Source organism: Passer domesticus, chromosome 1 (genome assembly GCF_036417665.1).
Source record: "Passer domesticus isolate bPasDom1 chromosome 1, bPasDom1.hap1, whole genome shotgun sequence".
Taxonomy (NCBI): domain Eukaryota; kingdom Metazoa; phylum Chordata; class Aves; order Passeriformes; family Passeridae; genus Passer; species Passer domesticus.
This window is the reverse complement of record NC_087474.1, coordinates 24,706,649-24,733,954: the sequence shown is the minus strand read 5'-3', so window position 1 is coordinate 24,733,954 and position 27,306 is coordinate 24,706,649. Positions and strand designations below refer to the sequence as shown.

The 27,306-nt window shown below is 36.1% G+C and overlaps 1 protein-coding gene across 7 annotated transcripts in view; it reads left to right on the top strand.

Annotated features, from left to right (window-relative positions):
• COL28A1 (collagen type XXVIII alpha 1 chain) overlaps positions 1-27,306 on the top strand; it is an 82,994-nt gene that overhangs the window by 35,909 nt on the left and 19,779 nt on the right. For all 7 annotated transcript variants that reach the window (XR_010357009.1, XM_064410949.1, XM_064410927.1 and 4 more), the window contains 10 exons: positions 188-259; positions 2,140-2,208; positions 2,776-2,847; positions 3,458-3,526; positions 6,288-6,356; positions 10,128-10,199; positions 11,675-11,743; positions 18,617-18,685; positions 20,823-20,891; positions 25,568-25,636. Coding sequence is in view for 6 of the 7 variants with exons in the window: in XM_064410949.1 (XP_064267019.1) it covers positions 188-259; positions 2,140-2,208; positions 2,776-2,847; positions 3,458-3,526; positions 6,288-6,356; positions 10,128-10,199; positions 11,675-11,743; positions 18,617-18,685; positions 20,823-20,891; positions 25,568-25,636 (699 nt within the window). In the remaining variant the exon portion in view is untranslated. The remainder of the gene's footprint in view (positions 1-187; positions 260-2,139; positions 2,209-2,775; positions 2,848-3,457; positions 3,527-6,287; positions 6,357-10,127; positions 10,200-11,674; positions 11,744-18,616; positions 18,686-20,822; positions 20,892-25,567; positions 25,637-27,306) is intronic.

Here is a 27,306-nt window from a genome sequence, read left to right as displayed (position 1 = left end):
TACTTACTTTATGGGTATTAAAAATTAGTGTCTCTATAGAGTATTTAACTTACTGGAAATAACAACCTTTATTTGAGGAAAAATATTGTTTATCTTTAATTAATATTTTCACAAACTGTTGGATCCATTTTACAGAATAAATGATTTTTTTAAACAGGCAGACATAACAATTTTTTTCTTCTTTAAGGGAGATGCAGGTCTACCGGGAACCCCAGGAGAGAAGGGGGTGAAGGGAGAGAAAGGATCAATAGGGAACAAGGTAAGGAAATCCATTTTACCACATGTAAAAGGTGTACAAAAAGCGTGATGAAGGAAGCACAGATTATTTGCAGGTTTGCAGTGGAGTTCACCCTTGAGGAAAGCATATGCCAATACTTTTCCCAGGGATAAGGGACTGGGTGAGATGTGTCCAACCAACTCTACTAACAGTGGTTACCACCTGACTGAGCAACTGAGCTGCAGGCAAGCAGCCCTGGCTTTTGTGGGCAGTTGACTATTATTACATGTCACAATCTTCTTGGAGAGCAGATAGCTCATGTCTTTAGCCTGTTCCTCGTGGCCTATTCAGGTCTTTCCTGACACTGAGAAGTAATGCTACATCAGTGGGACTTAAGGCATCTCACAGGGTGCTGAGCTGTGGCTGCAGCTGTCAGCTGTGGTGCAGGAACGCGCACAAACAGCTGCACCCAGGGTTGTTTGTTCTTAAGGGAAACTCTGAGGATCTAGGAGAAGCTCCACCACATTTGGAAAAAATAATCTTATATTCAAAATGGTGGACAGTAATTTAGAGGGATGTAAAGCAGAGTGCCCAAAATAGTAAATCTACAGCAAATTAAATGAAAGCTTTTAATTGTACTCTTTCCAAAATGAATGAGCCGTGAGTAAGCACAAGTTAGTGCTCTGCATTTTTAACTGCTGCTGAGAATCCAGGTGCCTTCAGACAGCTACTGTGCAGCTCTTACAGGAGGGTAGCAGCTGGCTGACATGTAGAATTGATAAACTAAACATGATTTGGAGTAAGCAAATCAGCGTTTTTGACTGCGGGCTTTAAATCAGAAAATATTTGAATAGTAATAAATATCTATTAAGACTGCAACTTCACATTTTTGTCACCTAAAAGTAGAACTACCAGTCAGATGAGCTCCAGCCTGAAGCAGTAAGCCTTCCACTGTAAGAAGATATGTAGCATTTCTGTTGCTACTTAATTATATTTTTAAAATTTGTATAATCCGCTGCTCACAAAGTAAGATTGGAGTGTATCAGAAGTGCATCAGCATTAAGAGTAGATGTTGGATTAAAGTTACAGATGGTCATGCTGGGCTTTTGGTTTTTTTTCTCTTGCATATTGCCTTACTCTGATGATTAATTCTGTGTTGTCACTTTCCCTGTTGTAAGCCATTGAAGGTGAAAATAGTAGTACTGAGCAGCTACCCTGGGTATTCAGGGCAGTGCACAGAACAGCTGGATGCCTGCAGTAAGTGGCATGGTGATATTACAGCAGTTGTTTGCAGGTGTGACAATGTCTCACCACAGTGGAATCCAGACTGATGCCTGTCAACAACAGGCTCTGTAGTATCACTTCCATCAACAGTTCGAATCAGAAATTGATTTTAACCTCATTTTAATCTACCTTTCACTCTCTAAATTACCTGCAGGTGTCCCAATACACTAGTCTGGCTTGTATTATGCATAAATATTTTGTAGATAATGTTCCTTAATAGAATGTTTTTTGTGGGCTATTTTTGAGTCCTTTAACGTAATGTTCCTGGCAAATATTTTCAGCCTGGAGTGGCCACTGGCTGTAGATTTGTCTAAAATTACTTCTCAGAATCAGTCCATCAAGACATTTTTTGTTAAGTTTGCAAGCATTTCTCTTCCTCTTATATGCATGGAATCCTTCCTGCAAAAGATTGATGCAGTTGCAAATGGCACTATTACAAATGTCTGTGAAAATAAGGAATATGAATGTAGGAGATTGCAAGGCTGTAAGAGACAGAATACTTTATTATTTGTAGGAAAAAAAATAACCAGATATTTACTGACATTTTGGGGAAAAGTATTTATGCAAACATTGTTTCTCATAACTCTATCAGTAAAATTAACTACATTGAAAGTAATTAGTAATTTATTCTGTGTTAGGGGGAAAAGGGAGATGAAGGTCCAAGAGGCCCAGAAGGACGCCCTGGCAAAGGACTTCTGGGTCAAAAGGTATAACTTGATGTGCATGCTGGGGAAGTACTACAGACTTTTGTAAGAGTTTGGATTCTGAGTTACTTTTTCATTCATTGTATCATAAGTATCAACTCTATTTTAGCTGATGATTTAAAAGGATTGAAGAGAGAGAGAGCAATGTTCTGTAGCCTGAACAAATGCAGCAAAATCAGACTCTAAATGCAGAGCCTAAAGTTAATAGGGTGGTAGAGATTTCCTAAAAATTCAATACAGCATTTTCATTGAAGTTCAGAAGTGACAGATTAGCTTAGTGTGTTGATAGAGAGAGAGAGAAGCTAAGAGAAATTAGGAGAATAGTTAGATATCTTAATATGAAATTAAAAGTCTAGAACGATGTATTAGTAAAGAGACAACTTTTATCTGCCATTTCATATAATTTAGGATATTTGGGTCACATTCTAGGAATGAGCAGGATTTCAGTTGGAGTGGAACATCTAAATGTCTCTATGGATTAATAATTATTGTTGTGGTTTGGGCTATTTGTGTAGCTGCAGCTGTGAATGAATCTTTGCTGTGATTGAAAAAAAAGTTTGTTTTCTTCAGGGTGACCCTGGAGAAAAAGGATCCAAAGGAATGATTGGTCCTAAAGGACTACAAGGCCAAGCTGGACCAAAAGTAAGCTTGTTCTTCCATGGTAACCCTTCTCTTTGTATTTTTTTTTTAAATCTATGAAGCTTATGCAGTGTAAAAATTTCTCAAGCATCTGATGCTTAGAGACTTAACAGAACAAAGGGAAAGCAGAAATATTTCCATCATCTATCCTAAATGACACACTAGTCTCAAGGAGAAAAAGAATAGTGAAAGATATAATTACTTATAGTTATGCATGAGCACTGATAAGCTAAACTGAAGTTGTCCAAGTGATTCTAACCATGAGTATTTTCAAAATTTTCACTTTGAATCATTAACTTTCTGTTATAATATTTGTAAGTATTACTGTGAATGGATTATAATGATATTGAAATAATATAAGTGTTCTTATTATTCCATTGGATTGTAAGCCAGACAAAAAAATAATTAAAATTTTAAAAAGTCAAATACAGTTATTTAACAACCAATAGTCATTTAAAACATTAAACTTAGACCAGCTTTGATAAGAACAATATGTTGATTTAAATATTTTTTTACAGTATTGCTTGTTTTGCAGGTGGATCTATATTGTAGATATTTTTAGTTCAGAAAGTCAAACTGTCTGTTTAAGTCTAATTATTCCATTTTGTAACAGGGTGATCGTGGAGAGACAGGACCCCCTGGTGCACGTGGAGCATCTGTTTGGGGACCTCCTGGACCAAAGGTGACTATCTGATACATATTTCCTAGAGACCAGAGATTGGAAATTTCTAGTGTGCATTTCTGTCAAAATTAAAAGAATCTGATTTAAAGAACTTAAAATTCCTTGTTGTAAGAAGAAAAATAGTGAATTTCAGAAATAAAGTCTAAAAAGTATTAAAGACTAACAGACAGTGTTGGAGGCCAGGACCTTTAATAGCATGCTGAACTTGGTACATAATTATTTCCTCCTGAAGCCATTTGTTTAAAAAAACCCAAAAACTTATTAGATTTCTGTTTTGGTTTGGTCCCTCCTGTGAAATTAATTAGTTTGAAGGGTTTTTTTTCCAAATTTGCTATGCTTTTTGCTTCTCAAATACGGCATTAAACCCCTGCAAGAAAATGTTTATGTATAGTTCCAGGGTGTTATATGCTGATTTTTTTTGAGATGAGTATTTGCATGTCATTTCCCAGTGAACAGCTGGCCTGTATGTTCTACTTGAAATGAAATGTAATGTACAAGATAGGTAGGGCTACATCCATCTCATTTTCTCTATGGGAAAAATGTACTTGAAATAAGTGGGCCTTGTCCTGCTGAATAAAATAGATGGATTCAGCAAAAACCCCTAACTTTGAAGGTTTTGAAAATATTTGAAACTCACTGATATTTAAATAATAAAGTACTTTTGTTACTTAAATTATTCTTATAAAATTCAGTGATATTTAAATAATTAAGTACTTTTGTTACTAAAATTAATCTTGTTATAATATGTTAGGTATTTCAACTTTAGTTGTTACTTTTCTTTTGGTGTTAGTTTTTACAGTGAGGGAATCACTAATGCATATCATATCATTTTAAAGCTATTTAATCCCGATTTTCCTTCTTCCTTAAAAATATATGTGCCCCATCCCACAAGTACAGGAGGGTATGACAGTACAAAAGGGTATAAAGGAATATATACAATATATATGGCATATATATATATGACAGTCTGGCAGTAGGACATCACAGAGGGCTATGATGTGTTTTGGAGTTGTTTGTGCATGGAGGGGAAAGAAAAACAAAAATGCAAAATGGTCAGGGTATACCTAGAGTAAAAATGGAACCACATAGAAGAAAAAAAGAAGATTGTGAGGTGCCCATATCTCCTATATTGGTTTCAAACCATAATAACATATCAAACTTTATGTGAGGTGACATGCTAAAAGGCACAACTTGTATGAGGACAAGTTTTATTAAATCAAATAAATCTTTGTGTTTTTCCAGTTACTGTGACATTTTTAAATAGACAAGTAAGGGAGTCAAGGTTGTTCATTAATAAATTCATGCCAAAAAATAATTTTATTTAGTTTCTTGCCTTTTTCCCCATGATTTTATTCTCTTCAGTACAGTTCATACAACTTTCGTAGCAGATGGGTCACTATCCAAAATCCAATGAAGTCTGTAGGGGCAGAAAACGCCCCCCCACCAAGTATTTGGGTAATTACAAAATGCAAGTTGATTTTTAAAAAAATATACAAAACTTTGTGTCTTCAGTTCCATCATGACTTCTTTGATTTAAACTAATATCTACTATGTTTTGGACAATTGATCAATAATGTAACAGGCTACACAGGTCTGTTTTATCTTTCAGCTAAGGAAAGTAGAATGATAACTACTAATTTTATTCCTAAAACATCCTGGTGTCTGCAATTGAGAAGACAGACATGATAAATTTCTAATGCAGAGAATGTTTCTCAAAGCTTGCAGTGATTTCTGGGAGTCTGAGGTCTTTTTGGGACATCTTTAAGTATGTGAGATGGTAATTAGTGATTGCTAGAGGTCTTAGCAGTGATTGCCTCCTGGGCAGCCATGGTTGTGTCCATTGGGACACATTTATTTCTTTTAAGCTACACCCACATTTGAGGACTGGAGTTTTATTTCCCTTAGCAATCATTATGCTGTTACTAATATGGGGACAGTGACATTAGAAAGCTGTTTTTTCTAATATTTCTTTGTCATGGTTACAGCTGCTCAGTGGTTTTGATAGAGCATTTAATTGCATTCCCTAGTGAATGTTTCCTGAAATACTGCATGTTCTTCTTACTGAGAAATTGCAAATGTTTCATTACAAATTTAGATTTTCTTAGTAAGTTCCTTAATATAAATTGAAGCATCTGTTGCCAAAGTTTAAACATGAGAAGGAGGCAAATTTTGCTCTATTAAGGGTTAACATAAGGAATGTGAATTCTAAGCCTGATTGCTTTCCCGGAAAGCCACTGACAGAGCTGTTACCAGAGTTGTGCTGTGTAATATTTGTGGAAAACTCGAGTTTCTCCCTGAGACTTCAGGCAATGGAATTTGCAATTTTGAAATGCTGTGCCATTGCATCTATAGGCTTTCTAAACATACTCTGTCTCAGCACTTATCCTTGAATTTCCTTGCTGTTCCTTATGTGCTCTGACAGAAACAAGGTTAAGCAGCCTGCAGGGTAAAAGCAGGCAGGAGCCACAGGTGCATTTGGCCTCTCAAAGTAAATTATGACGTTCAACCTTCATCTGAAAACTAAAGCCATCAAGTTATTTGTCAAGGTAGAACAAACCCTTTTACACAGCTGGGGAGAACCAGAAGTTTGAGAGAGGTCAGAATCCAGGTAGTGAAATCTTCCTCTAGAAATACTGGTTTCATGTTACCTAGCTCAAAAATTGTCACTGTAAGAACCGAACACTTGTTCTTTTCTGTAAAACTTTTGAAGTTAAAACTGAATATAGTTAATATAATTTTGAATTTGTTTCTTTTTGGATAGGGGGAACAAGGATACAAGGGACTACCGGGAGATCCTGGAATTCCTGGAAATTCAATAATGGGACCAATGGTAGGAGTTTTTAGATAAAAGATAGAAAGTAAATAAGCGTGAGACATATGCAAAACTGTGAAACTATAGACACCACTTGAACCTTTTAAGTAAAGGAATTCACTAATTCTTCAACTTTTCCATCATTCCAGGTTATGTCTATTTTTAAAATAAACATATTATGTTTACAAAGAAGAAACATAAAATTGTTTCTGTATAAATAACAGTGTACCTCACCCTGCAAACTTCCCATAGGAAGTCTCCATTAGGAACGCAGTTCTTCAAATTCACTTCTTCCTCTCTAACACACTTTATAACATATTGTACTTCTATCACTTGTGATCTGGGCTGCAACTTCCTTTAAGATTTTCTGATAAGGGAATATTACAAGGAAAGTTACCATTCTTATGATCTTCTTTCCAGACTAAAATTGGGAACCTTCTTCAGAAACATCTTTTTTTTCCTTTCTACTTTACCATGTCTGCACATAAAATATTCTGCTCAATTCCATCACTTCACTTTGTGAAAATATAGACAATAGACCCAAATTCAGAAATCAATTACTGTATGTCTACCTAACACAATATAGCTCAAAATAAAGCCACTTAGTTCAATAGCTTTTGCATGATAATGTTTTAGGAATACCAGTAGTGGTATTTACTCCTGGCTTGACACAGTTCTACCAGTACTTCTACCAGAGGATGCTGAATAGCACATTGCACTATTTATAAACTTTTATTTCTGATTTTTGAAAACTCTGCATTTCCTTTGTCTAGAATATAGAAATTACTTCATTCTATTATTCTTATAAAAAGGAGTGATGAACATGACTTAATTGTGCAGTTGTATCCTTAATGAATTAGGTTTTGATTATAAAGCTGGTTTATTTTTGTTTTAATCATCATGGATGCAAGATTTATGTTTATATACATTTTTATTGTTGTTTTGAAAGGGTGTAGAAGCAACTATCTTTATATTATTACTTTGGAAAACAGCTTTAGTATGGAGGCCTTTGAGCCTATTAGGGAAACTTCTAGGATATTGCCCTGGAAGAATTTGCCTTCGAGATTGCCTCTGTGGTTAGGGTGAGTCGAAAGGGGCTTCTCCCACGATGCTCTGCAGTATTATGTTAATCTGCCCTTTCCCCATAGGTCACTGCCTTTTGCCCTGCCCTTTGTACTACCCCTGTGCCCCCAAATGATTGGCTGTGACCCCATACTTAACCCAGGACCCTGCACTGTTTGTTTGCCTTTTGTCCCTGGAATCCTTTGGCGTGACTGTACAATAAACCTCACTGGAGCTCCATACAGAGAACCTTTCCATCTTTCTTTGCTGACCTCTCTGTGGTGTGAGTGTGGATTGAGTGACTGTACTTGCCTGAGTGGCTTTCCCAGAAGATGCTTTTGGGAAGGTAGCAGCAAACACCATCCATTTTACCACATTTCTGCATTTTAGAACCTGCTCTGGAAAGGCTTGAAAAGCAGATGAATTCATTTAGCAGACTGTCTGTGGCTTCAGGGGCATTTTCTCCCTTACCAGTGCACTGACTTAGAATGAGTCTTCCAGACACCACAAAACAGTGGGAAGCAATAATCCCAGAATTGCTCCTAGGCCATCTTTTCTGTGACTGTTTAAATAGCCCCAACAAAATAATCTGGACTGGAGAACTGTTTCTTATATAAGATTTGGCCACAGATTTGACCTAAGTAGATTTATAGTATTTATGGTTATGCTACTAATAGCAAACCCAGACACAGGACAAAATCCCAATTCTCACAGAAGAGAATGTGTTAATATGTATTTGGTATTTACAGCAGCCTGCTGGGATTAAATGAAAACATCTGTTTGGCTGTTTTTTACTGTAGTGAGATTAGAAGTAAAAGCAGATATGAACCCATGATTTATGTTTTCCTTTCTTGTTAAATAAAAATGTTATTAAACATTTCTGAAACATTTCTCATTTTATCCACAGTTTAAGATCTATGGATATTAAGAATCAGGAAGAGGTGAAATTGACTTTCCATTATAAAGCTATTTATGATCTAGAAGAATGCTGGTTGTTTAAATTTTTACAGAGGTGGATCAAAATTCCATAATTTGAAAATTAGGAGACATGAAGAGACATATTTGAGAGCTGACACAGTTTGAATCTGGTGGTCAGGGTCAGTTTAAAGTCTCTCAGTGAAACTCTCCCATTGTATTAAAGAATGGATGTGATTCATACAGGAGTGACCTATTACATAAAATTTACTTAGGCATAAGGCATGCTTGGATTGCTATCCACATTTAATCTAATTTCAGGGTTTCATCTTACCCAGAACATTGAGTCTGCCATGTCTTTCCTCATTTACCTACCTCCTAGCCTAAGCCTATGACATGTAACTTTAGGAGACCCAAAGCATCTCTTCCATTTTTCTGATAGGACTAAATTGGTTAATAAGAATATGTTATTTGTGTCTATGGTAGAGACATTCATGGGGCAAGGGATTTTGGCCAAAAGTTTGTTTTAGTTGTATATCCAACTAAAATACAAGCTGGTTTGTTGTCCAGGCATGGACATTGTATTCAGACAGACCAGGTGCTGAGGTCTGAGCTGCTAACGGGACTCTCTCCTTGATTTCTTGAAGTATTATATTATTGTAGAAATTTACAGGTACAATGCACAATGAAACAACAGTTTTCTGTCCCTTGTAGTTTCATTTTCCTTGTTGTTTCCTTTTACTGATGTAGACAGGGAAATATTAATATATTTGTATGTAATTATTCTTGAGGATATGTTATATCTATGTACATTAACACTCAAGAAGTTGTTGACAGCACTCTACCACACACTTTCATAGAGTGTATTAACATTTCTTGGTTCTGTGGGACGGAGTAACGGACATGGAGTTCTCTCTGCACAGCCACAATATCCATGCTGTGCTCTGGAGGGCGGTGCATGTGGGACCTACACGCATCCATGAGGATTTCCCATTGCTGGTGCTCTCACATGAGCATCTACAGTACAGACCAACAGCATACCCTCAGAGATGCTTCAAAGCAACTTTCTGGATTCTGTGAACAGTCTATTTCAAGCTCAGCTAATTTTCTCATAAAATGTCAAGAACTCTCACTGGAGTGAGGAAAGAGGAAAAGTTTGCTATTTGCTTCTTTTCTGGCCATGAAAGGGATCATTGAGCTTTTGCAGATGCACAAATCTTTAGTGGGAGTCAGTGGAAGGGTCATCAGAAGGAGTGATTGTATCTTGATAAGAGAACATTTTAGACTGCTCTTTTTCTTATAACTGTTGTATTTCTTTCTTTTCCTACTTTCCCTTGTAGAATGAAGTTTTCCTTTACTGTATGAGAGAGCCAATGTGATTACTTGGAAGAGCAAAATGTGCACATATGGCTTTAGGCTGTCATATCATGTTTCAGTATTCTGAATTCAGTTCTTATTGCTCAAACTTACCCCTAAACTGACAAAAGTTTTGTTTTGGAAATAAATTTAACTTTGTATGGGCTGAATACAAAGTCAATGCTCTGGAAATTTCTCTCTGCAACAACAAATCCAGAAATTAACAATTTCCTAATAGGAATTCTTATTCTTCTAAAATCTTAATTAATTAAATTGAAACCACAATTAAAAAAAGCATAGCAATTCCTGAACCTTGTGAATGAATTTTAAGAGCTGGTAAATGCTCTTCTATATTTCCAAAAAGATTTTAAATATTCCTTACATGTTTGTTAATATTCTTTACCCTGCGATAGTCCAGGTAGTGGCACGATTTCTGACTTCCTATTTTGTGTTTAGGGGAAGCAAGGACCACCTGGACCACCTGGACCCCAAGGAGCAAAAGCTGACAAGGGTGACAAAGGTGAAGCTGTAAGTAGAGTTTTTATTCTGTACTTTGTGTTCAAAACCCCAAACAAAAACAAAAAAAAAATTACTATGTGATAACACAATATTTAGTTGCTTAGATTTAGTTACCTAACTAAGGGCAGTTAATAGTCCTGTAGCTAGTTTAAATGTTTCATGGCTATTTTTAAGCCTTTTACTAGATACAGTACCATTTGTACAAGTAGTTGGAACTGGATATGAATGATTCTTATTTCATTGTCATGAAAAGGATACCATGTAATTCCATAAAAATCTTTATGGCTGCTCATACATGTTTAAATATAATCACTGCTTTGAGTTATTTTTTCTGCCTCCCTTTTCTTTACTCTTCTCTGATCAAGATTTCTAATACCATATGCTTGACCAAATTTTGTAGTTCCAGTTCCTTGGATTTCAGCTGTTTTTCATACTGGACAGTTAAATCCTCTAATTTGAAGATTTTTCACCTCTTGCTTTTCTGGTGGTTGGCTTCAGAGGGAATAAATATCTGAATGTTCTAGCTGGTACATTCCATTACAAGGACATATCATCCTAAATTTCAGTCACCCAAAACCACATAGAAATGTTTGACCAGTCTCTCTCTTTTTCACTAGAAAGTGGAAATACTGTTGCATCCCTCAACCACCACATGTCAAACTTCCACTAGCACTATTTTCTTTATGTGTCTAATCCAGCTTTATTTCAAACTACAACCCTCCAAAGCACTCCCAAATGCACTGAAGTGGGACCTGAGTGCTTCCAAATTCCCATTCAGCTCCAATTTCCTATCATTCAAACTGATGCTGAGAAGGTCCTTTGGGATCAGGATTATTACACAAGGCATTCACCCAGCACTCCTGGAGTAATGCCATGTACCTGACATGGTTCATGCTGTGTAATGTGCAAAGGTTCTGTTGTGCTGTCTCATGGTAACATCTTTCTCCTGCCATTCTGTGCCCCATGAGCTGGAAAGCCAACTTAATAAAGCACTGTCAGACATGGACAAGGTTTGTGTGGCTAAGTAAGTAGCAGGATGGGTCAAAGCCATCTGCCCTATGAATGCTGGAAGGGAGCCTGGGAATGCCTCCAGCAGTATGAAAGGCAGCTGAAGGGGCAGATGAATTGAGCAGGGAATTCAGGAGAGCAGGCTACCAAACACAAGTACACACAAATATGTTAGGGTTACCTGACCCCTACATTTAGATGGGTTAGCTCTGGGATTTCAGTTGTCTAATGCTTGCAGTATATGAATCACAGAGCAATGTCTGCTTTTTAACTGTTTTCTCTGAGCTGAGAACAATGTTCTTAAGTCAAGAGTTGTACTTTTTTCCACCAATCTGAGTCTTTTTAGGTTTCCGCCTGGAACTGAGGATGGCTGTTGCTCACAGCACATCAGAAATGTGAAGAAATTCTCTTCTTTATTGGAAAACACAAGGACCTTAAGACAACTACTGACATGCTTTATTTCTCTGCTGTACCAGGGACCTCCAGGACCAGCAGGCCCTCAGGGACCAGAAGGACAAAAAGGCGAGGGAGATGCTGGACCAAAGGTATTTGTCCAATGTTAGACCAATGCACCTGACTTCTAAACAAGGTAGACAACTTCCAAAAAATGCATTGGATAAGAATGACAAATATATGACAAAATGCTACATTCTCATCTCCCACTTTTCATTTCTGTTAGAAGAAAAGCTTGTTATAGACTTTTCTGATGTGACAGAAACTAGTTCTCACTTTATCCTCAGACTGGATACAAATCTGCAAGTTTTCCATACATCCAAAGCCTAGGATGCTTCTAGATACTGGTGGAAATCAGGATCCAACACAAGCACAGTATTGCCTAATAATTATGCCCTTCCTTTCTCTGGCAGAAATATGAGGAATGAGGCTAAAAAACGAGTTAAGGGTTACATGGAACTACTGAAATATCTTTTAAGTTGGATTCCTAAGAGAAGAGTACAAACCTTTATCTAAAATAATTTATTTGTTAAGAGCCAAAACTCACAAAAAATCCCAAACAAACAAAAATATTGATAAAGGGATTTGAAGTACAACACTGAAACACTTCCAAGGTTTTCCATAAGACGCAGAATAGCTAAAGTCTTATGAAACTATAAGCAGTATGTAACTCACCTAAAAAGTCACATAGTAATTGTTATGTTACAAAAAGTTGAAAAAAGAGACTTAAGACTAGATCATACAACAAATTGCTTTAAAATATCCCAGAGCGGTGTTAAAAATGATTTCCTCATTGCATATGTGAAGTAAGAAACAGGCAGCCTGTTGGAGAAGGAAGCAAAAGAAATATTGCCCAAACAAGTTTTTTCCCAAACAGAAGGAACTTTCAGCTTCAGTTCTCTGAACAGGAGAATTTATATTTAAAATAAACTGCAATAACTTCTTAAAGACATCCACAATAAAGGAAAAATTGAAGGACATTCATTCTTAGAATGACTTGACTTTAGAATTACCACAGGATGGTCCAATGCCATTGGGATTTGGGAAACCTGGCTTTATGCTTCTCTTTTGAATTAATGCCTTTCAATACAGGGCATTTCACATCAAGTAATGCAAGAACTAAAAGTGATTTCAATTATGTTATTCAATAAAAATTTACAAGAAATGTATGTGGCTAAACTCATTATGTTTTTTCTGTATGAGTCTGTATCTTTCCGACAGAAATATCAGGCTTGCTATAATGTAGTCTTATGATACATGATTCTTGATACTACAGAAGAACATGTCATTAAAATCCTAGAATCTTGTATGAAATTATCAAGGCAGATACTGATAAAGATTTAACTTATGACTTCAGGATGTTCCTTGCTTCCTAAATGCATAATTCTAGAAAGTAGTGGTTCCTAATGAAAAGGAATTGGAAAGTCACATTATCAAAAAAGATGATCTCCCACTATGATGCCATGGTTGAAGGATTATGAAGTCCAGAAGTATATATCATAACTTCAGTGGGAATAGAGGGAAGTAATAGAAATAAATTTTTGTTAAATCCAAAATGAAAATAAATAATTTCCTTTTTTAAGTGAAAGGAAACCACTAGAATAATTGCAGTGAAATTTCTCACAACTGGAAGTTTCAAAATCAGTGTTTGTGTCTGTGTTTCTGAAAAGTATCACAAATATACAGCTATGCAGAAATATACTTAGAAAAATCATGGTGTCTGTTTTATATCAGAGATTCAAAAGTGGGTCACAAGTCCATTCTGTTCTTACAACCATAAATTCATGTAATTGCTGGGATAAGAAACTCTTCAGCTGTATAATTATCAGAAAAGTTCCAACCTAGATCATGAATAATGGAAGTACAATATGGAATCATGAAATTCATTGGGGATGAAGGGGTAAAAGGTGTAAAGTAAAAGTAAATATGCCCACTTTTTGCAGTGGTGAACATGACATCTGGTCTTTTTATCACAGTTATTCTTAAATCACTGTAAGTCTTGTGATAAAATAGCATATATATTTAATTAAATCATAGGTTAGCTGTAATATGGCCTTAGGCTGAGACAGCGAGATTCAGATTAGATGTTAGAAAAAAGTTTTTCTCTGGTAGGGTGGTCAAGTACTGGAATAGCCCGGGGAGGTGATGGAGTCACCATTCCTAGAGGTGTCTGGATCTGGCAGTGGGTGATGTGGTTTAGGGGTTACTGTGGTACTGCCAGGTTGACACTCAGACTTGATGAACTTGCCTCTACGTAGCGTTAATCATTGCCAGTTGAGGACATTGTTCATATTTCTTTGTAAAGATATCAAATCTTTATTTGTTGGTCCCTGCTCCAGCTGTGAACAGCATAAAAACTATTACCATTCCTCAAGATGTGTGGAGTGAATTCTATTCATGGGGCTAGTAAAGAGAGTTTATTGGTAGCGTCTTTTTGTGGGGGGATATGATCTGTGTTGTGTTAGTGGAAATTATAAATTAATAATAAATATGGCAAAAGGTCTGTGGTTCTGTGACCCAGATTTGACTAAGCCAAGGTGAAATAGCTGAGACCAGGATGTAAAGTTCTAATAATTATAAATATTATAATTAATATTACTAAGAACACAATTGAATATCTAGTAATAGATTCTCTTATCCATATCTTAGGCCAAAGCAAACTGATAAATAGTTCTCATTATTCTTATTATTATAAATAGTTCATTATTCAGGTGTTTCCTGACTATTTCCGGTCAGATCAGGGTTGCCATGTAAATTAAAAGTATATTATTTACATCAAGTCATCTCCATTGGACCAAAAATTGTCAAAATTTGGTAGTTTGAATCTAAGGTCCAAGTTACTGAAAAACATTTCCCTGCAGAGTAGCTGTCTTTGCAAGTAACACAACACAATTAGGACGAATCATGCTTGCACCAAATTCTGTATGAAAATTTTTCATGGATCTACCTGTTTTATTTGTGTTAAAGTGTGATATTACCCACCAAACCTGCCTGCTCAGAGTAATGCTTATCTAACACTCTGTCAGGATAATAAAAAATTCAAGAGTTAGAAACATCTGGTAAAAGATTTAATTTAAATTTTTTACTTTAAAATAGGTAGGTTTCTTTTTGATGATGCCCTTAGATTGGTGTGTTAGTTATGTTGAATGAAATGTTTGTTGTTCTATGCAGATTGAGCAGCTGTAGTTTTGCAGTGTATGAGGGGTGCACCAAAGCAAGCATTATCCAACAAGATATAATGTCTGATTTACTTCACTTTGTTCACACCAGACATAGTAAAGAGTGAACTGGAAAAAAGAAACTAAGTACATAAAGATCTCTTCTCAATCCCTGATCTTTAGCCCATATTACAGTCTTATGTTTTAATCTTTGCATAACATCTTGGTAGCAAAAGTGCCACAAGGAAAAAGAATTCACTTGAATTGAAAGAATTCCCCTAGAACTTAGTTCATAAAATGGAAAATATTCCATTTTTTCAAATGAAATGTAAATGCACTGGCTACCTGTTATACAACCAAAAAAAAAAGTAAGAGCAGCAAGAGCAGCAACAATTTTTGCATATAAAAAATGAACATTTATTTGATAAAAGAGGCTCATAAATTTACACACTAGTTAATTTGAAATTCCTTTGAGGATCATTATATAGGAATGTTCCACTCATCTGAATCAAAGCTCTGTTCTCTCTGCTTTCAGAAATGGCTCACATATGTGCACACTGCTAGACAGGAATTTTATGTATCAGAGGTCAAATTCACATGAAAACAAAACTGAAACATGTGGGATGCATTCAGTCTTGGCAGAACCCTATGTTCTGTAGCATTAAAACAGAAGCACATAATGTCAGAATATAATAAAAATTTGATTTAAAAGCACTGTTGCCAACTAGGAAGTGAGTTACAGACATTGAAGAGCAAGAGCCCAGCACTAGAAATAAAGCACGTTACTGGATAGCAGAAAGATTATTGAAATCCTTAGCAAAGTCCCTCGTGTATGAACATTTGGGGTGGATCCAGTTGCAGTATAAACAACTTTTGCAGCTTGGGGCTTGCGTATTTGAACTAAAATGTGGAAAATAGAGATGTAATACCTTTTTTTAAAAAACATGTTATTCTTTCAAATACTGTTATATCCATTAACTCTCACTAAAGAGAGTATTGCAGTGTCTGCTGTATGTTTCAGTATCAAACACACATCCTTCACAGTAAATGAGGTATATATATTGGGAAATCCAAGATTTACTTTTCAGTTGACTATTAGGCCATTTAATGGTTTGTTTTTCTTGAATAGAAGGTACAGAATAGACATTGGAATACTGCACTTTACAGTGTCTTGACTCAGCTCTTTATTTCTTCCTTCAGCACTGTTTTCCTAGTTCACTGTTTTACTGATGGTGTCAAGCTTGTCTACAAGCACAATACAGGAAATAAATTAGACCTCATCAAAGAACAGTATTAATCGTTTTTGAAATGAATTCCCTGTAGGACAGTTTAGTATGACACCTTAGGAAAAATAACTGCTCCACTCACAACTCATAAAGCAAAATAAATTCTTTTTCTTTAAACCAAGAAATACAGAAACTGTGAGGATTACTATAAAGCTCTACAAAAGAGCTTTTCAATGAGACATCTGGTATTAACTAAGCATGTGAGGCTAAAATTCAATCCTTCACCTGCAACGACCCTGTGAAAGACTGTGATACCCATGGGAGGAAGAGGCAGATGACTTCAGGTCACCCTTAGACTGGTTTTGGTCAGGGCTGGTCTAAGAGCAGGTTTTAGGTGTACTGGGTACTGGGCCATAAGGAATCATTTATGTTTGGTAACCTCCCATTCAGTTTCCACTACAGCAGCTCACAGGCTGTTTCACTGGCCACAGTATTCCAGGATCTCCTAAAAAAGTACCTTTTAATGCAATATCTGTATCTCTGGCAGATTTCAGAGGGAGGCTTGGACAGGGAAAGCTCTGGCTGCTCTGCACAACTTCTGCTCATGAAGAGTTGGCCTACAAGCAGCTTAAAATTGTGTTGGGATTGTGGGGACACTGAGAACAAATAAGTATTCCTCTGATACTAGAAGGTCCTAGATAGGAAAATGGATACATTGCCAATGTCTTAGCTCTTTGCATTGGCAAGGAAGGTCTGATAAAAATGCCTTAGGTCATCTGAGGGAAAAATTTCCTCCCAGCTGAACATGGCACTTAGTTTTACCCAATCACCCTGACAGCAATTTAAAGCTAAGAGCATCCATATACCATGCCTATGTCCCGACTCAAACTGGCCAGCCTCTAATGCTTTGGATGAAATAGGAAAGAAATTCCAAAGCTAAATGTTACATCAGAAAGAGCATTATAAACTTAGTCTGAGCCTTAGCCTTTGTAATCAGAGTTCCCACCTCTCCAAATCCCTCATACCTGAGCATAGTTTGGGCCCTGGTATGTTTGCATAACTAGACACTGAACCTTGGGAATTGCACCTAAAAGCAGTCACTACAATGACTGCACACGTTCTTCCCAGAATGTAAAGAAAATCACACTGTTTGTTTTTTCCTTTTTAATCTGTTTGATATGTTGTTTCATTCACCTACCACAACTCAAGTGACATCTGTGATTTGTGATTTATACTTGCACTTCTGTCCTAGATCGAATGCTCCCTCTGCAGGCACAGCCCTTTCTACAGCTTTTCCAAGGGCGAAAATAAGTATAATTAAGAGTTTGTGTAATGATTTCTTTTTAATTTTGTCAAGAAATACAATTTCTTCTGCTTTGTTTTTAATATATTGGATGATCAACAGCTTTTCAGTGCATGTCTCTATTCTCTGCTTGCCTGTAGAGGAGTAGGTTTAGGAATATCAAACTAAACAAAAATCAGAATATTTTGCATCTCTGACTTATTAGTTATACATTACTTTTTTTTTTCAGGGAATGGATGGGACTTTTCTAGTAATCATGTGTTGAATGTGTGCCTATTCCCTCACTGTACAATCACTGAGGAAAACAAAGCTGCCTTGTCTGTCCCTGTGCATTACTTTTATCACTGATGTTCCCTGACTCCCCAACTCCTTTGCTGGGCTTGTCTGCAGCATGAGGGGCAGCACCAGGCTCTCTGTTACCCTCATTTTCTCCTCACCAGAGGGCTGCTGCCTTTTCTCTGCCTGATGGTTGAGGGTTGAGTCCCCTCTGGATTTTCTTTTTTTCTTCAGTAAAAGCATGAATTGACAATGTCAAAAGTTGTCTCCATTACCTAGCCTCCAACTATCACCAAAACTGCTGAAAATTAATGTGGTGAATGCCTGTACATTTCTGACCAATTTGGCTGAAATCAACTGATGAGTTCAAAATATACTGGACCTAAAAAAAAGAATGAACACAGACAAGCAGAAGCACAGGCAGAGTATATCACTTAAGCCTTATTTCCTCCAGAAATAAAGCTAAATGTATGTACATTGGGGCTTTTTTAAAAAAAGAAAGGGTGCTGTTCTTTTTATTCATCTATATTGATGCTATTAAAATGAATTTAGTTTACATAAATGCCTAAATTTGACAGTTCTGGATGATGAATTTCTCTAGCGTCAGAGCAAGCACAGTATCAATTAAGAGCATCATGATCAGGTTCATCCATCCTGCAAAATGTGATGGGAAAACAGTGGTGATTCCAAATGGGTTTGCTTTTTTTTTTTTTTTTTGGAGCTGATAAGCCTGCAAAATAGAATCCTAACTCAGTTGGTAATTTTGATCACATGGATGTTTGCTAGAGAAAGAATGTTTTTCACCTAGAGCTTAAATGATGTGGGTGCCTGTATTTTGGGTTTGTTTTTTTTTTTTCTTCATACATATATACAAAGCAGCTGTTTATTTATGTAGCATTTGTTTGGCTTGTTTTTTAAACTCAGTAGTTTGACTGCTTCACAAGTGGATGGAAGATGTAACGTTTGCTAGGTGATGACTGACATTTCTGTGACTGTTTTCAGGGAGAACGTGGATATAAAGGCGAACCTGGGCCACCGGGGCCTCCGGGATGGGGACACATGGGTCCCAAGGTTGGTATGATGCCATGTTGAAGTTTGTTGTGCTCTTTTGTGATGCTGGCAGCCAGACCCTCATCTCTCAGACACCAAACAATCTTCATCAGTTATTGATTTACATTGGTGCAGGAGAAATTGGAGAAATCAAGCATGTAAACGTGGTCACTAACCATACACTTCTACCAACTGGATTAGGAAGAATAGTAATGGGATGAAAATTGCATTTGCAGCTAAACTTTATGAGATTACATCTGGAGACTGAACAGAGCTATCAGGCTGGTAAATTAGCTAAATGATGCATTTCTTGTGGTTGTATCTATCCTGTTTCCAAGATATTCTTTTATGCTGGAAAATACATTAAATGTGAATTTCATGTTCGCAATTTTTGCTCAATCAAATTAAATCAAATAGATTTTGTCATTAAAACCATTAGGAAAGAAATATGAAAACAAAAAGTTAATTCTATAAGCAACCAGCATGCAACATTTGGACAATTTTTTCTCCCTTCACTAAAGTGATTTATAATTAAAAAAGACATAGTGATAAGAAAAGAAATGCAGTACTTGCCTGGATTTCTTTATTACAGGTTTACCCATCAATTATTTTTACAAAGGCAATGGTGAGAAACATTGTGCATATTTTTTCACTTTCTGATAGTTTAAAGTTACGCCTTTGTTACTTTTTACATAATAGCAGAGAGTAACAGAACCCTCCAGTGCCATTTTGTATAAACTGGTATATGAATGAAGAAACATTTCTATTACCAACACCAGATGTGCAATAAACGACGGGGCATGAATATTTTTCCAGGATGGGTCTGATTTTATCTTGCTTTCTGAAAGCTGCAACAATTTCAGTATTTAAGTAAATCATCCTGACACAGCCTGTTTGAAAAGAGTAAGTGTGGACTGAATGTCAAAATCCTAGTGTGACATTATGTGCTGTTTCCTCAAAGCCTGTGAGAAGGAAAGATGTGTTCTCTGTGGGGAAACAATATTTTGTTTTCAAGAGTCAGGAAGTGTATGTAGTCCCTCTCCTATGAGGAAAGGCTGAGAGAACTGGGGTTGTTCAGCTGGGCAAAGAGAAGGCTTTGTGGTTGAGATGATCCATATATATATATATATATATATATGTATATGTATGTATGTATATATATGAAAAGTATTTTTTGCAAGAGATTTTGTGAAAACTTGTGACAAACTTCTTGTCTCCAGAGATGATAACAACTTTTCAATCACTAACATCTAGAAGTTAAATATTTAGAACTATAAATTTATATTTCATGATGACCACATTTTCTTGTACTTCTGCCTAAATATTCAACATATACAAAATCTAGGTAATATACATACCACTGAATGATTTCTACTTACTGTACTGGAACACAGTGATTATTTATTATAAGACAGTAATCAAAAGTCAAACCTGAGTTTGACAGAAACTTTTATGAAGATTGATCAAATTTTGAAAAGTTTTTCAATTAAAAATGAATTTTTTTATAAAAAGGTAATCAATAATTTAGTTTTGATGTAATCAGAAAGATATACTTCACTTGGCCACTTTGAAATGTTAGATTAGGCTGCGTGCAAACACAAGGGCTCTACCTGACTTTGACTGTATTGATACAAATCAGCACACGCTGCTTTGGCTTTTCTCTCGTCCCTTCCCACTTAGGATTTCTGAATGACTGCTGCTCCTAGAGACTGTGGCACCTCAGGAGCTTGGCATATGCCCATAGTGCCAAAGAACTAGCTAAAATACCTGTCAGATATACTTACACTAGGTTTCACAGCTCTGGTCCTTTGTGCCTCTGCTGTTGTGCCTCTCTTTTGTGATTGCATGAAGCTGTTCTGTAAATATGGTTTCTGTTGTCTTCTATGTAGGGAAAAATGAGGAAAATATAACTCTATGCTATGAGTAAATTTTATTTTTTGATTATTTTCAAATTAATTGTTCCTTTGCTTTCCTGAGAATTTGCCAAGGGTAATTACTAAGACTCACAGTGAGAAATGATAAACCAAAGAAGAATCAGACCTAGAATCTTTGACCTGGTTTTACTTATTTTGCTTGAAGTGACTTTGGGATTATTTCCTTAGTGTTACCAGGAATTTACCTCCTAATGATTCTTTTTTTCCTTTACTGACTCTTACAGGGTATTATGGGACGTAAAGGCTTGCCTGGTCTACCTGGCCCCCCTGGCATCAGCATACAAGGAGACAAGGTAATCCAGGTTAATGTGATATCTGTTCAGCTTCTTCTCAAACTGTTTCTCAAAGAGATTCATTGTCTTTTTTCCATCTTTGCCACAAAATCAGTGAACTCTTGCAAATATTAATTTTACACTTAATTTGTATATTCATAAAATATGCAATTTGCTGGATTTTTCAGTATTGCATCCAATTGCTCTCCTATTGTTCTTGTAATTAAAAATATATTTAACCTGGAGACGGCTTATTTCTGACACATCTTGTTGATTTGCTTAGATCCATAGTTTTCTCTGGGTTGCATTTGTAAAAGACAGTAAGAGAGACCTACTGTAGCACAGTAAGTTAAACACATGTAGGAATGTAAATGAAATTAGACAGTCTCCCACATACTCTTAATTGGGTTTTTAGTCACTCAGTTGCAGCTGTGAGTTCTCTCTTTAAAACGAGAAACACAAACATGACAACATATTCTGAGCATTCAGTTGTTAAATTGCCTTTCATATATGCATGGAAAAATTTATTAAAACTGGAGGCTCCAGTGGAGAACAACTCAAGTTTCTCCTATTTTCCTTAAATCATTGTGCTTAAAATTGAGCACACTAATTTAAGGAATATAAATATTTCCCTAGATCAAGAGTATTGTGCTCAGGTCTCCAACTCTAAGTGATCAGCCACCAGTGATTCAGTAAAAGGGGCAATGTTCTAGTTTGGTTAGAAAAGGTGCCTCTTCATACTGTGATTTTGGCTGTAAATACTAAAAACGTCAGAGAATTCACAGGCAACAGGTCTTCATTGGAAAACTGTGACATTCTGAAACAAACAAACAAATTTATGAAAATGTATATTGTTTGCAAAATTATTCATAGGAGAATCTTTCTTTGGTCCATTGTGGAATTATTTCACAGAAGAAAAGCATAGATTCCTTCAGAATTTATTTTGTTCACAACTTGCTTTGACTACATCTTCAATGTCTTCTATTTTTATATTTGTATTGTATCATTTCTGGTTTTATTCTGGAGAGGGCTCTTCTTTTTATTTTCACTGAGGTATTTCATAGCATAAAAATATACTTTATTATATTCTTTCTTTTCCCTTATTATATAACTCCCTTTTATCATCTCTGATTTATCCTGTTTGCACACTTTCTTAGACAGATCTCTACATGGTTAAGAGTCATGACTGACTAGACCTTTGTTTCTGATCTGTTTGCAATTTGTGTCTGTATAAATTGTTATCAGTAATCACAAGGATAATACATATTTTAATGTGAGGACATAAGAAACTCCTTATTTTCTTTTCTTCTTCTTTGCTGAATCTCCATGGGCTCTATGTTCTATTCTTGTGAAAATGAGAAAAATTCTTGCCATCTTTGTATCATTTTGTGGTATAGAAAAACTCTTTCCTGTCTGCCTTTAATAACAATTCCTGCTGTGTTTCTAGAATCTAATACTTGGGATATATCTTTGTTAATTCTGCAGGTATGTGAGGTTAATTATAAAAGCATAATTGCCATTCTGGACAAAAACGTTTCAGCAATCAAGTGCATCTGATGATACATTAAAAAAATATGCAGATTATACAATAATTTTCTGTTCCTGTGAGAAGATAAGGGTTACCCAAAATATATTCAGTGTGCACAATTACACCTTTCTCTCTCCCTCCCCCCCTCCCTCCCTCTCTCTCCCTCCTCTCCCCGTCTCTCTCTATATGTCTTTGGATACACACAAATGTTTGTCTGAATGTTGGCATTGCTATGAATAAATACCTAAAGCATGAACTCAGTTTCATTATGGAAGCTTTCCAGTGGAAGAACACAGTTCACCGACACACTGTCAAACAAAGGCACATTTCAATACAAGGCTGTGAAATTTAGGGATGTTGGAAAGTAATGTGTCCTGGTTATGAAATGTGTTTGGGTTTGAAAACAAAACTGTAATGATATGGTGGATCAAACTCAGCTGCTGTTGTTTTTGCAGTATTCCATGGCTTGTGTAGGTACGATCAGTCTTGCCATTTCTATTTTCTTCCCTTAACAATTGCTTTTAAAAATTGTAATTATTTTTAATATAATTCTTAGGAACAGCTTATTTCAAGCAACTTTTGCTACTGTCTTGCTCTGGTAGTGCCAGTTTCCTCCATATACTAATGCTTGTTGACTTTTGTCTGTCTATTTTGTCCTTCTATTTCTTCACGTGTCAAACTTCATTATTTTTGGCCGCTCTTCATAAGATTAAAGTTACTCTACTCCTGCACTTTAGCTACCAATATCACTCCAAGTATTTTTTTATATAAAGAGAGAGATCTCGGTCTGCATATGGTAAGAATGGAATGCCAAAAATGAGTTGGTTTTCAAGTTACTTTATGTTGATAGTTATATTCAGAGATTTTTTTTTATGCTTGGTTCCCTTTCAGAACCACAGTCTAGACATTCTTATGTCTGCTCTCAGTTAATTTTGGTAATACTGGTGGTCAGGTTTGAATTTATTATGTACATGAATTAAACTGTCAAAGCCATAAATATTTTTAAATTAATACAGCACACATCTTGGGTTTTACTACGTGTACTGTTATGGAATCTATGCTAAACCCTTCTAATGCTGATTGATACTTGTTGCACAAGTAGAGGAAGGAGGATTTGGTTCTGTGGTTGATGTTTTAAAGGATGAAACTCACATGTGTGCTTGCGAGAAACGTCAGCTGTATGGGTATGAATTTACTTAGAACAGTAGGTCCCATTCAGTTTTCATTGCCTGAATACCATCATAACAATGTCAAATGGGCAGTAAAAAATGGCACCATTTTGTTGGATGTGACATTTATTACTAGTGAAGGACCACTGGAATACACAGTATATCCTGATTTTAGTTCATATGTGTGTGCTCTGCAGACCTGCAGAGGAGTTAATCAGGAAGCTGTGTGATGACCTGAGTGGAAAGGAGAGACTGTCCCAGTGCTGAACAGCAAGCCTTGAAACAAACTGGCACACTGTTTCACTGTGTTGAAAAGCCATTTGCATTAATACCTAAATGAGGGCCCCAAGAAACACAATCCTGCTAAAAAGTGACTTAAAGGAAATTAGATTAAATAGCTACTGTGAGTTCCTATAACAGTGCAAAATAAATTACCTTGTGCATCCCGTCACCTGAGGAGTATTTCCTATTTACAGGAAATCCCCCTGGTGGATCAGCTATCCACTGTTTTTCAGTCTCCAGCGTCTACCTAATACTGTCTGAACTGCTGCTGCTCTAAGAAACTGGGGAGAGAGGAAGTTCTGCTTACAGAGGCAAGAGGCTCCTGGTTAGCAGGTCAGGGATAGGTAGCCCTGGTGGCAAGCAGAGAATTTAATTCCCCAAGTTGGGGCTAGTTGACCAAGAGGACAAGGCAAGGCTGTGAGAGCAGTGCTGCAGTGCAAGCAGAAGCTGTCATCTCAGCAGGATCTCTGTCAGATCTGGAATCTGAACAGGGATAACCATCCATGGACATGACTTGTCATACACTGTGTCTTCGAGGAGTTACATCTCTTTACCTAACTCCTGGTGAATTCCCAGCTCATGGGAGCCTGGAGCCCTCAGTACAAAGAAGAGAAGGTTGGCTTAGGTGTACAGTGTGCAGCTGTTTCTTTGCCTGCAGAAATCCATAAACCCTATCCAGTACAGCAGGAATAGTCAGTGATCAGTCCTCCTGCACTGGTGCACCTTAGGTGAAGGCTGGATAAACTTGGAAACACTTTTGTATTTCTCTGTCCGTTATGAGCAATATTACCCATTTAGACCCATTTGTGAACACCAATTCAAGCATTAAAAAAAGATGATAGCAAAAAGATCATAGTTAGGTTTGATACATGTGCTAACTGTTCCTGATCTCATTGACATTCTCTGGAACTGCTTTTGGTGTCTTCATCAGGCACTACTGTTATGTGAATTACATATGTAATGTGAATTTTGGTGAAGCATTTATGTACCAGGAAATATAATCACTTCTAGCTATGTTTAAAATGCATCCAGCAGTTGATCTGTAAAAAATATTTGTGTTACCCTATTAAATAAAGTGAGACAGTTTCTGGAAGCCAGAAGCTATGAGAAATTTTCTGTGTATATATAACAGCTGTGTTTTATAACATTGTGGGCCCACACTGCTAGTATGGACATGCTTTTTAAGTCTAAGTACATGCAGCAGTGTATGTGTGTATGTGAAGCAATTGTTGCAAACAATTTTGAGCTTTGTAACTGGACAGGTACTGTCTTTTGAATTATCAGCAGAAAGGTGTTCTGCTTTCCACTGTGAATAGTAGAGATGTCTTCTCATTTACTTAGGATCAGAAAAAAGAGTCTGCCCTGGAGAGGTCATGAATGTATATTTCTAGAGAAACTTTGGTTTGGACCACATTTTATGCTTCTAGACAGGATGAATGACTATCTGAGCCTCTGAAAAGTTACTTTTATCTTTCATCTCTTCCAGTGGAATGACAATTTTTATTCAATTAATCAGGAATAAATTTTTCATTATATGCATTATAAGATTCTCATGTATGTTCTGAATAATACCTAATTGCTTATTTCTCCAACCTTAAACCATTTTTGTCTTGACAGTTTTGTGCTTCATTGCATAGTACAAATGTGTAAAAGTGAATAGAAAGAGCATAGATTTTACATTAATTTTCAGTTAAACTTAAGTTTCATATTTTGTTCAGGGAGAAAAAGGAAGTAAAGGTCTTCCTGGACCAAAGGGATCAGTAGGAAATGGCCTTCCTGGACAAAAGGTAAATCCTAAGTGTGCAGTAAGGAAAGAGAAGAGGGTTTTCTTCCTTTATTGGTTATTTGGTGTAACAGGTCTTTGAAGAGAAACAGAAGACATTACCTTATAGAGCTAGCATGGCAAGTACCTACTAATTGTCAGCTTTGAAGTCTGTGAAAATCCTAATGGTCATTAAGGATCATATTACAAAGTAGGATCTAGAATGTGGTCATACCCATTAGCAGGAGAATAATTCTAAGTTATTAAAATTATGTATTCATTTATTTTTCATATTTTTCAGGTATTACAAAATGTTCTTTTGTTTGCCAGGCTCTGACAAAAAAAAAAAAAAGGAATTGCTTTATGATTAATGTCATTTGAGGGTTTTGCTTTACTTGGCTTGTTTTTTTCTACAATGGTTGAAGCCCAAGCTTGAATCTTTCCTTACTGAATAACTTCCTGCTTGTTATAAAAATTGTGAGAATTTCCTACACTTAGCTGTTCACATCTAACAGCTTGGGAGCTTTCATGTGAATATCAAGAATATCAAGCTCTTTCACACAGATTCAAATTCCTGCCTCCTAGTTCTATTTCACTCACATTCCAAACGCCACGATATTATAATAATAATTGGAATATTTTCACTGATATTCATCTTGTATATTGACTAATCTTTGTGACCCAATGTAAATCTCTCCAAACACTCACTTTTCTGTTTGCTATTAATATAGCAGACTTGACACACATGATAGGGAATGGTTTAGTACTGCAGGAATTTTGTATATGTACCAAAAAGATCAGGTTTTAGTATACTTAAGTGTAAGAAAGTAGTAACACTACCACAGCCAGCAAATCATATTTGCTTTTCTGTTGTTATTAATGTTGACATTAACTTCAGTGATGTTAGATTCAATTCATGGATTGGTAATGGAAAGTAATATCCTTTGTTGGATATTATAATTTTGTGAAATAGAGTAAGAACTCTCTTCCAAGACCTTATTTAGTTGAAACTGGTTTTCTTAATGCTGTGGAGGAACTATTTACAATTTTCAAATTTACACCAGTTTGAATAAGCTCAGACTGATAATGTCAAAAAGGTTCTTTGAAACTGGTAACAATCACCACTGAAGGCTGTAACACAGGAGTTATCCATATGATTCCGTTGGTTGGGCAATAATGAGGAATAACATCAAAATGGACAGTAATCTAGATAAATTTATAAGATTTAAAATTTCAAGTGAAATATAAGCTGGTTATAATTTCCTGATAAAAGTAAAAAAATCTGTCCTGCACAATCTCCTTCTTGAAAAAAATGTCTAATTTAGGCCCTGAATCTTATTTATGATGTTTCATACCTGCATTATGTGAAAATTGTCTCATAATGTAGAACTCACTCACTTTTTTTTTTGGAAGTCAAAAAGATCTAGTCAGTTGAGGAAAGATTTGTAAATTTGCTTCTAAATGTGAAACATTGTATTTTCCAATGGATTTAACAGAACAAGCACACCTCTTCATTTGTCCTTTGGAAGCTCACAGGTCTTTGTTCGGCTTTTATGCAGAGCTGATGTGAGTTTCAGCACAGTGGCTGATCTGAGGCAGTTATCTCTCCTTAAGTATAAATTAGCATAGGTCCAGTAAAAATATTGTTTCAGAGTTCAAGAAAATTGAACAACAGCAAACATTATATATTCTTGC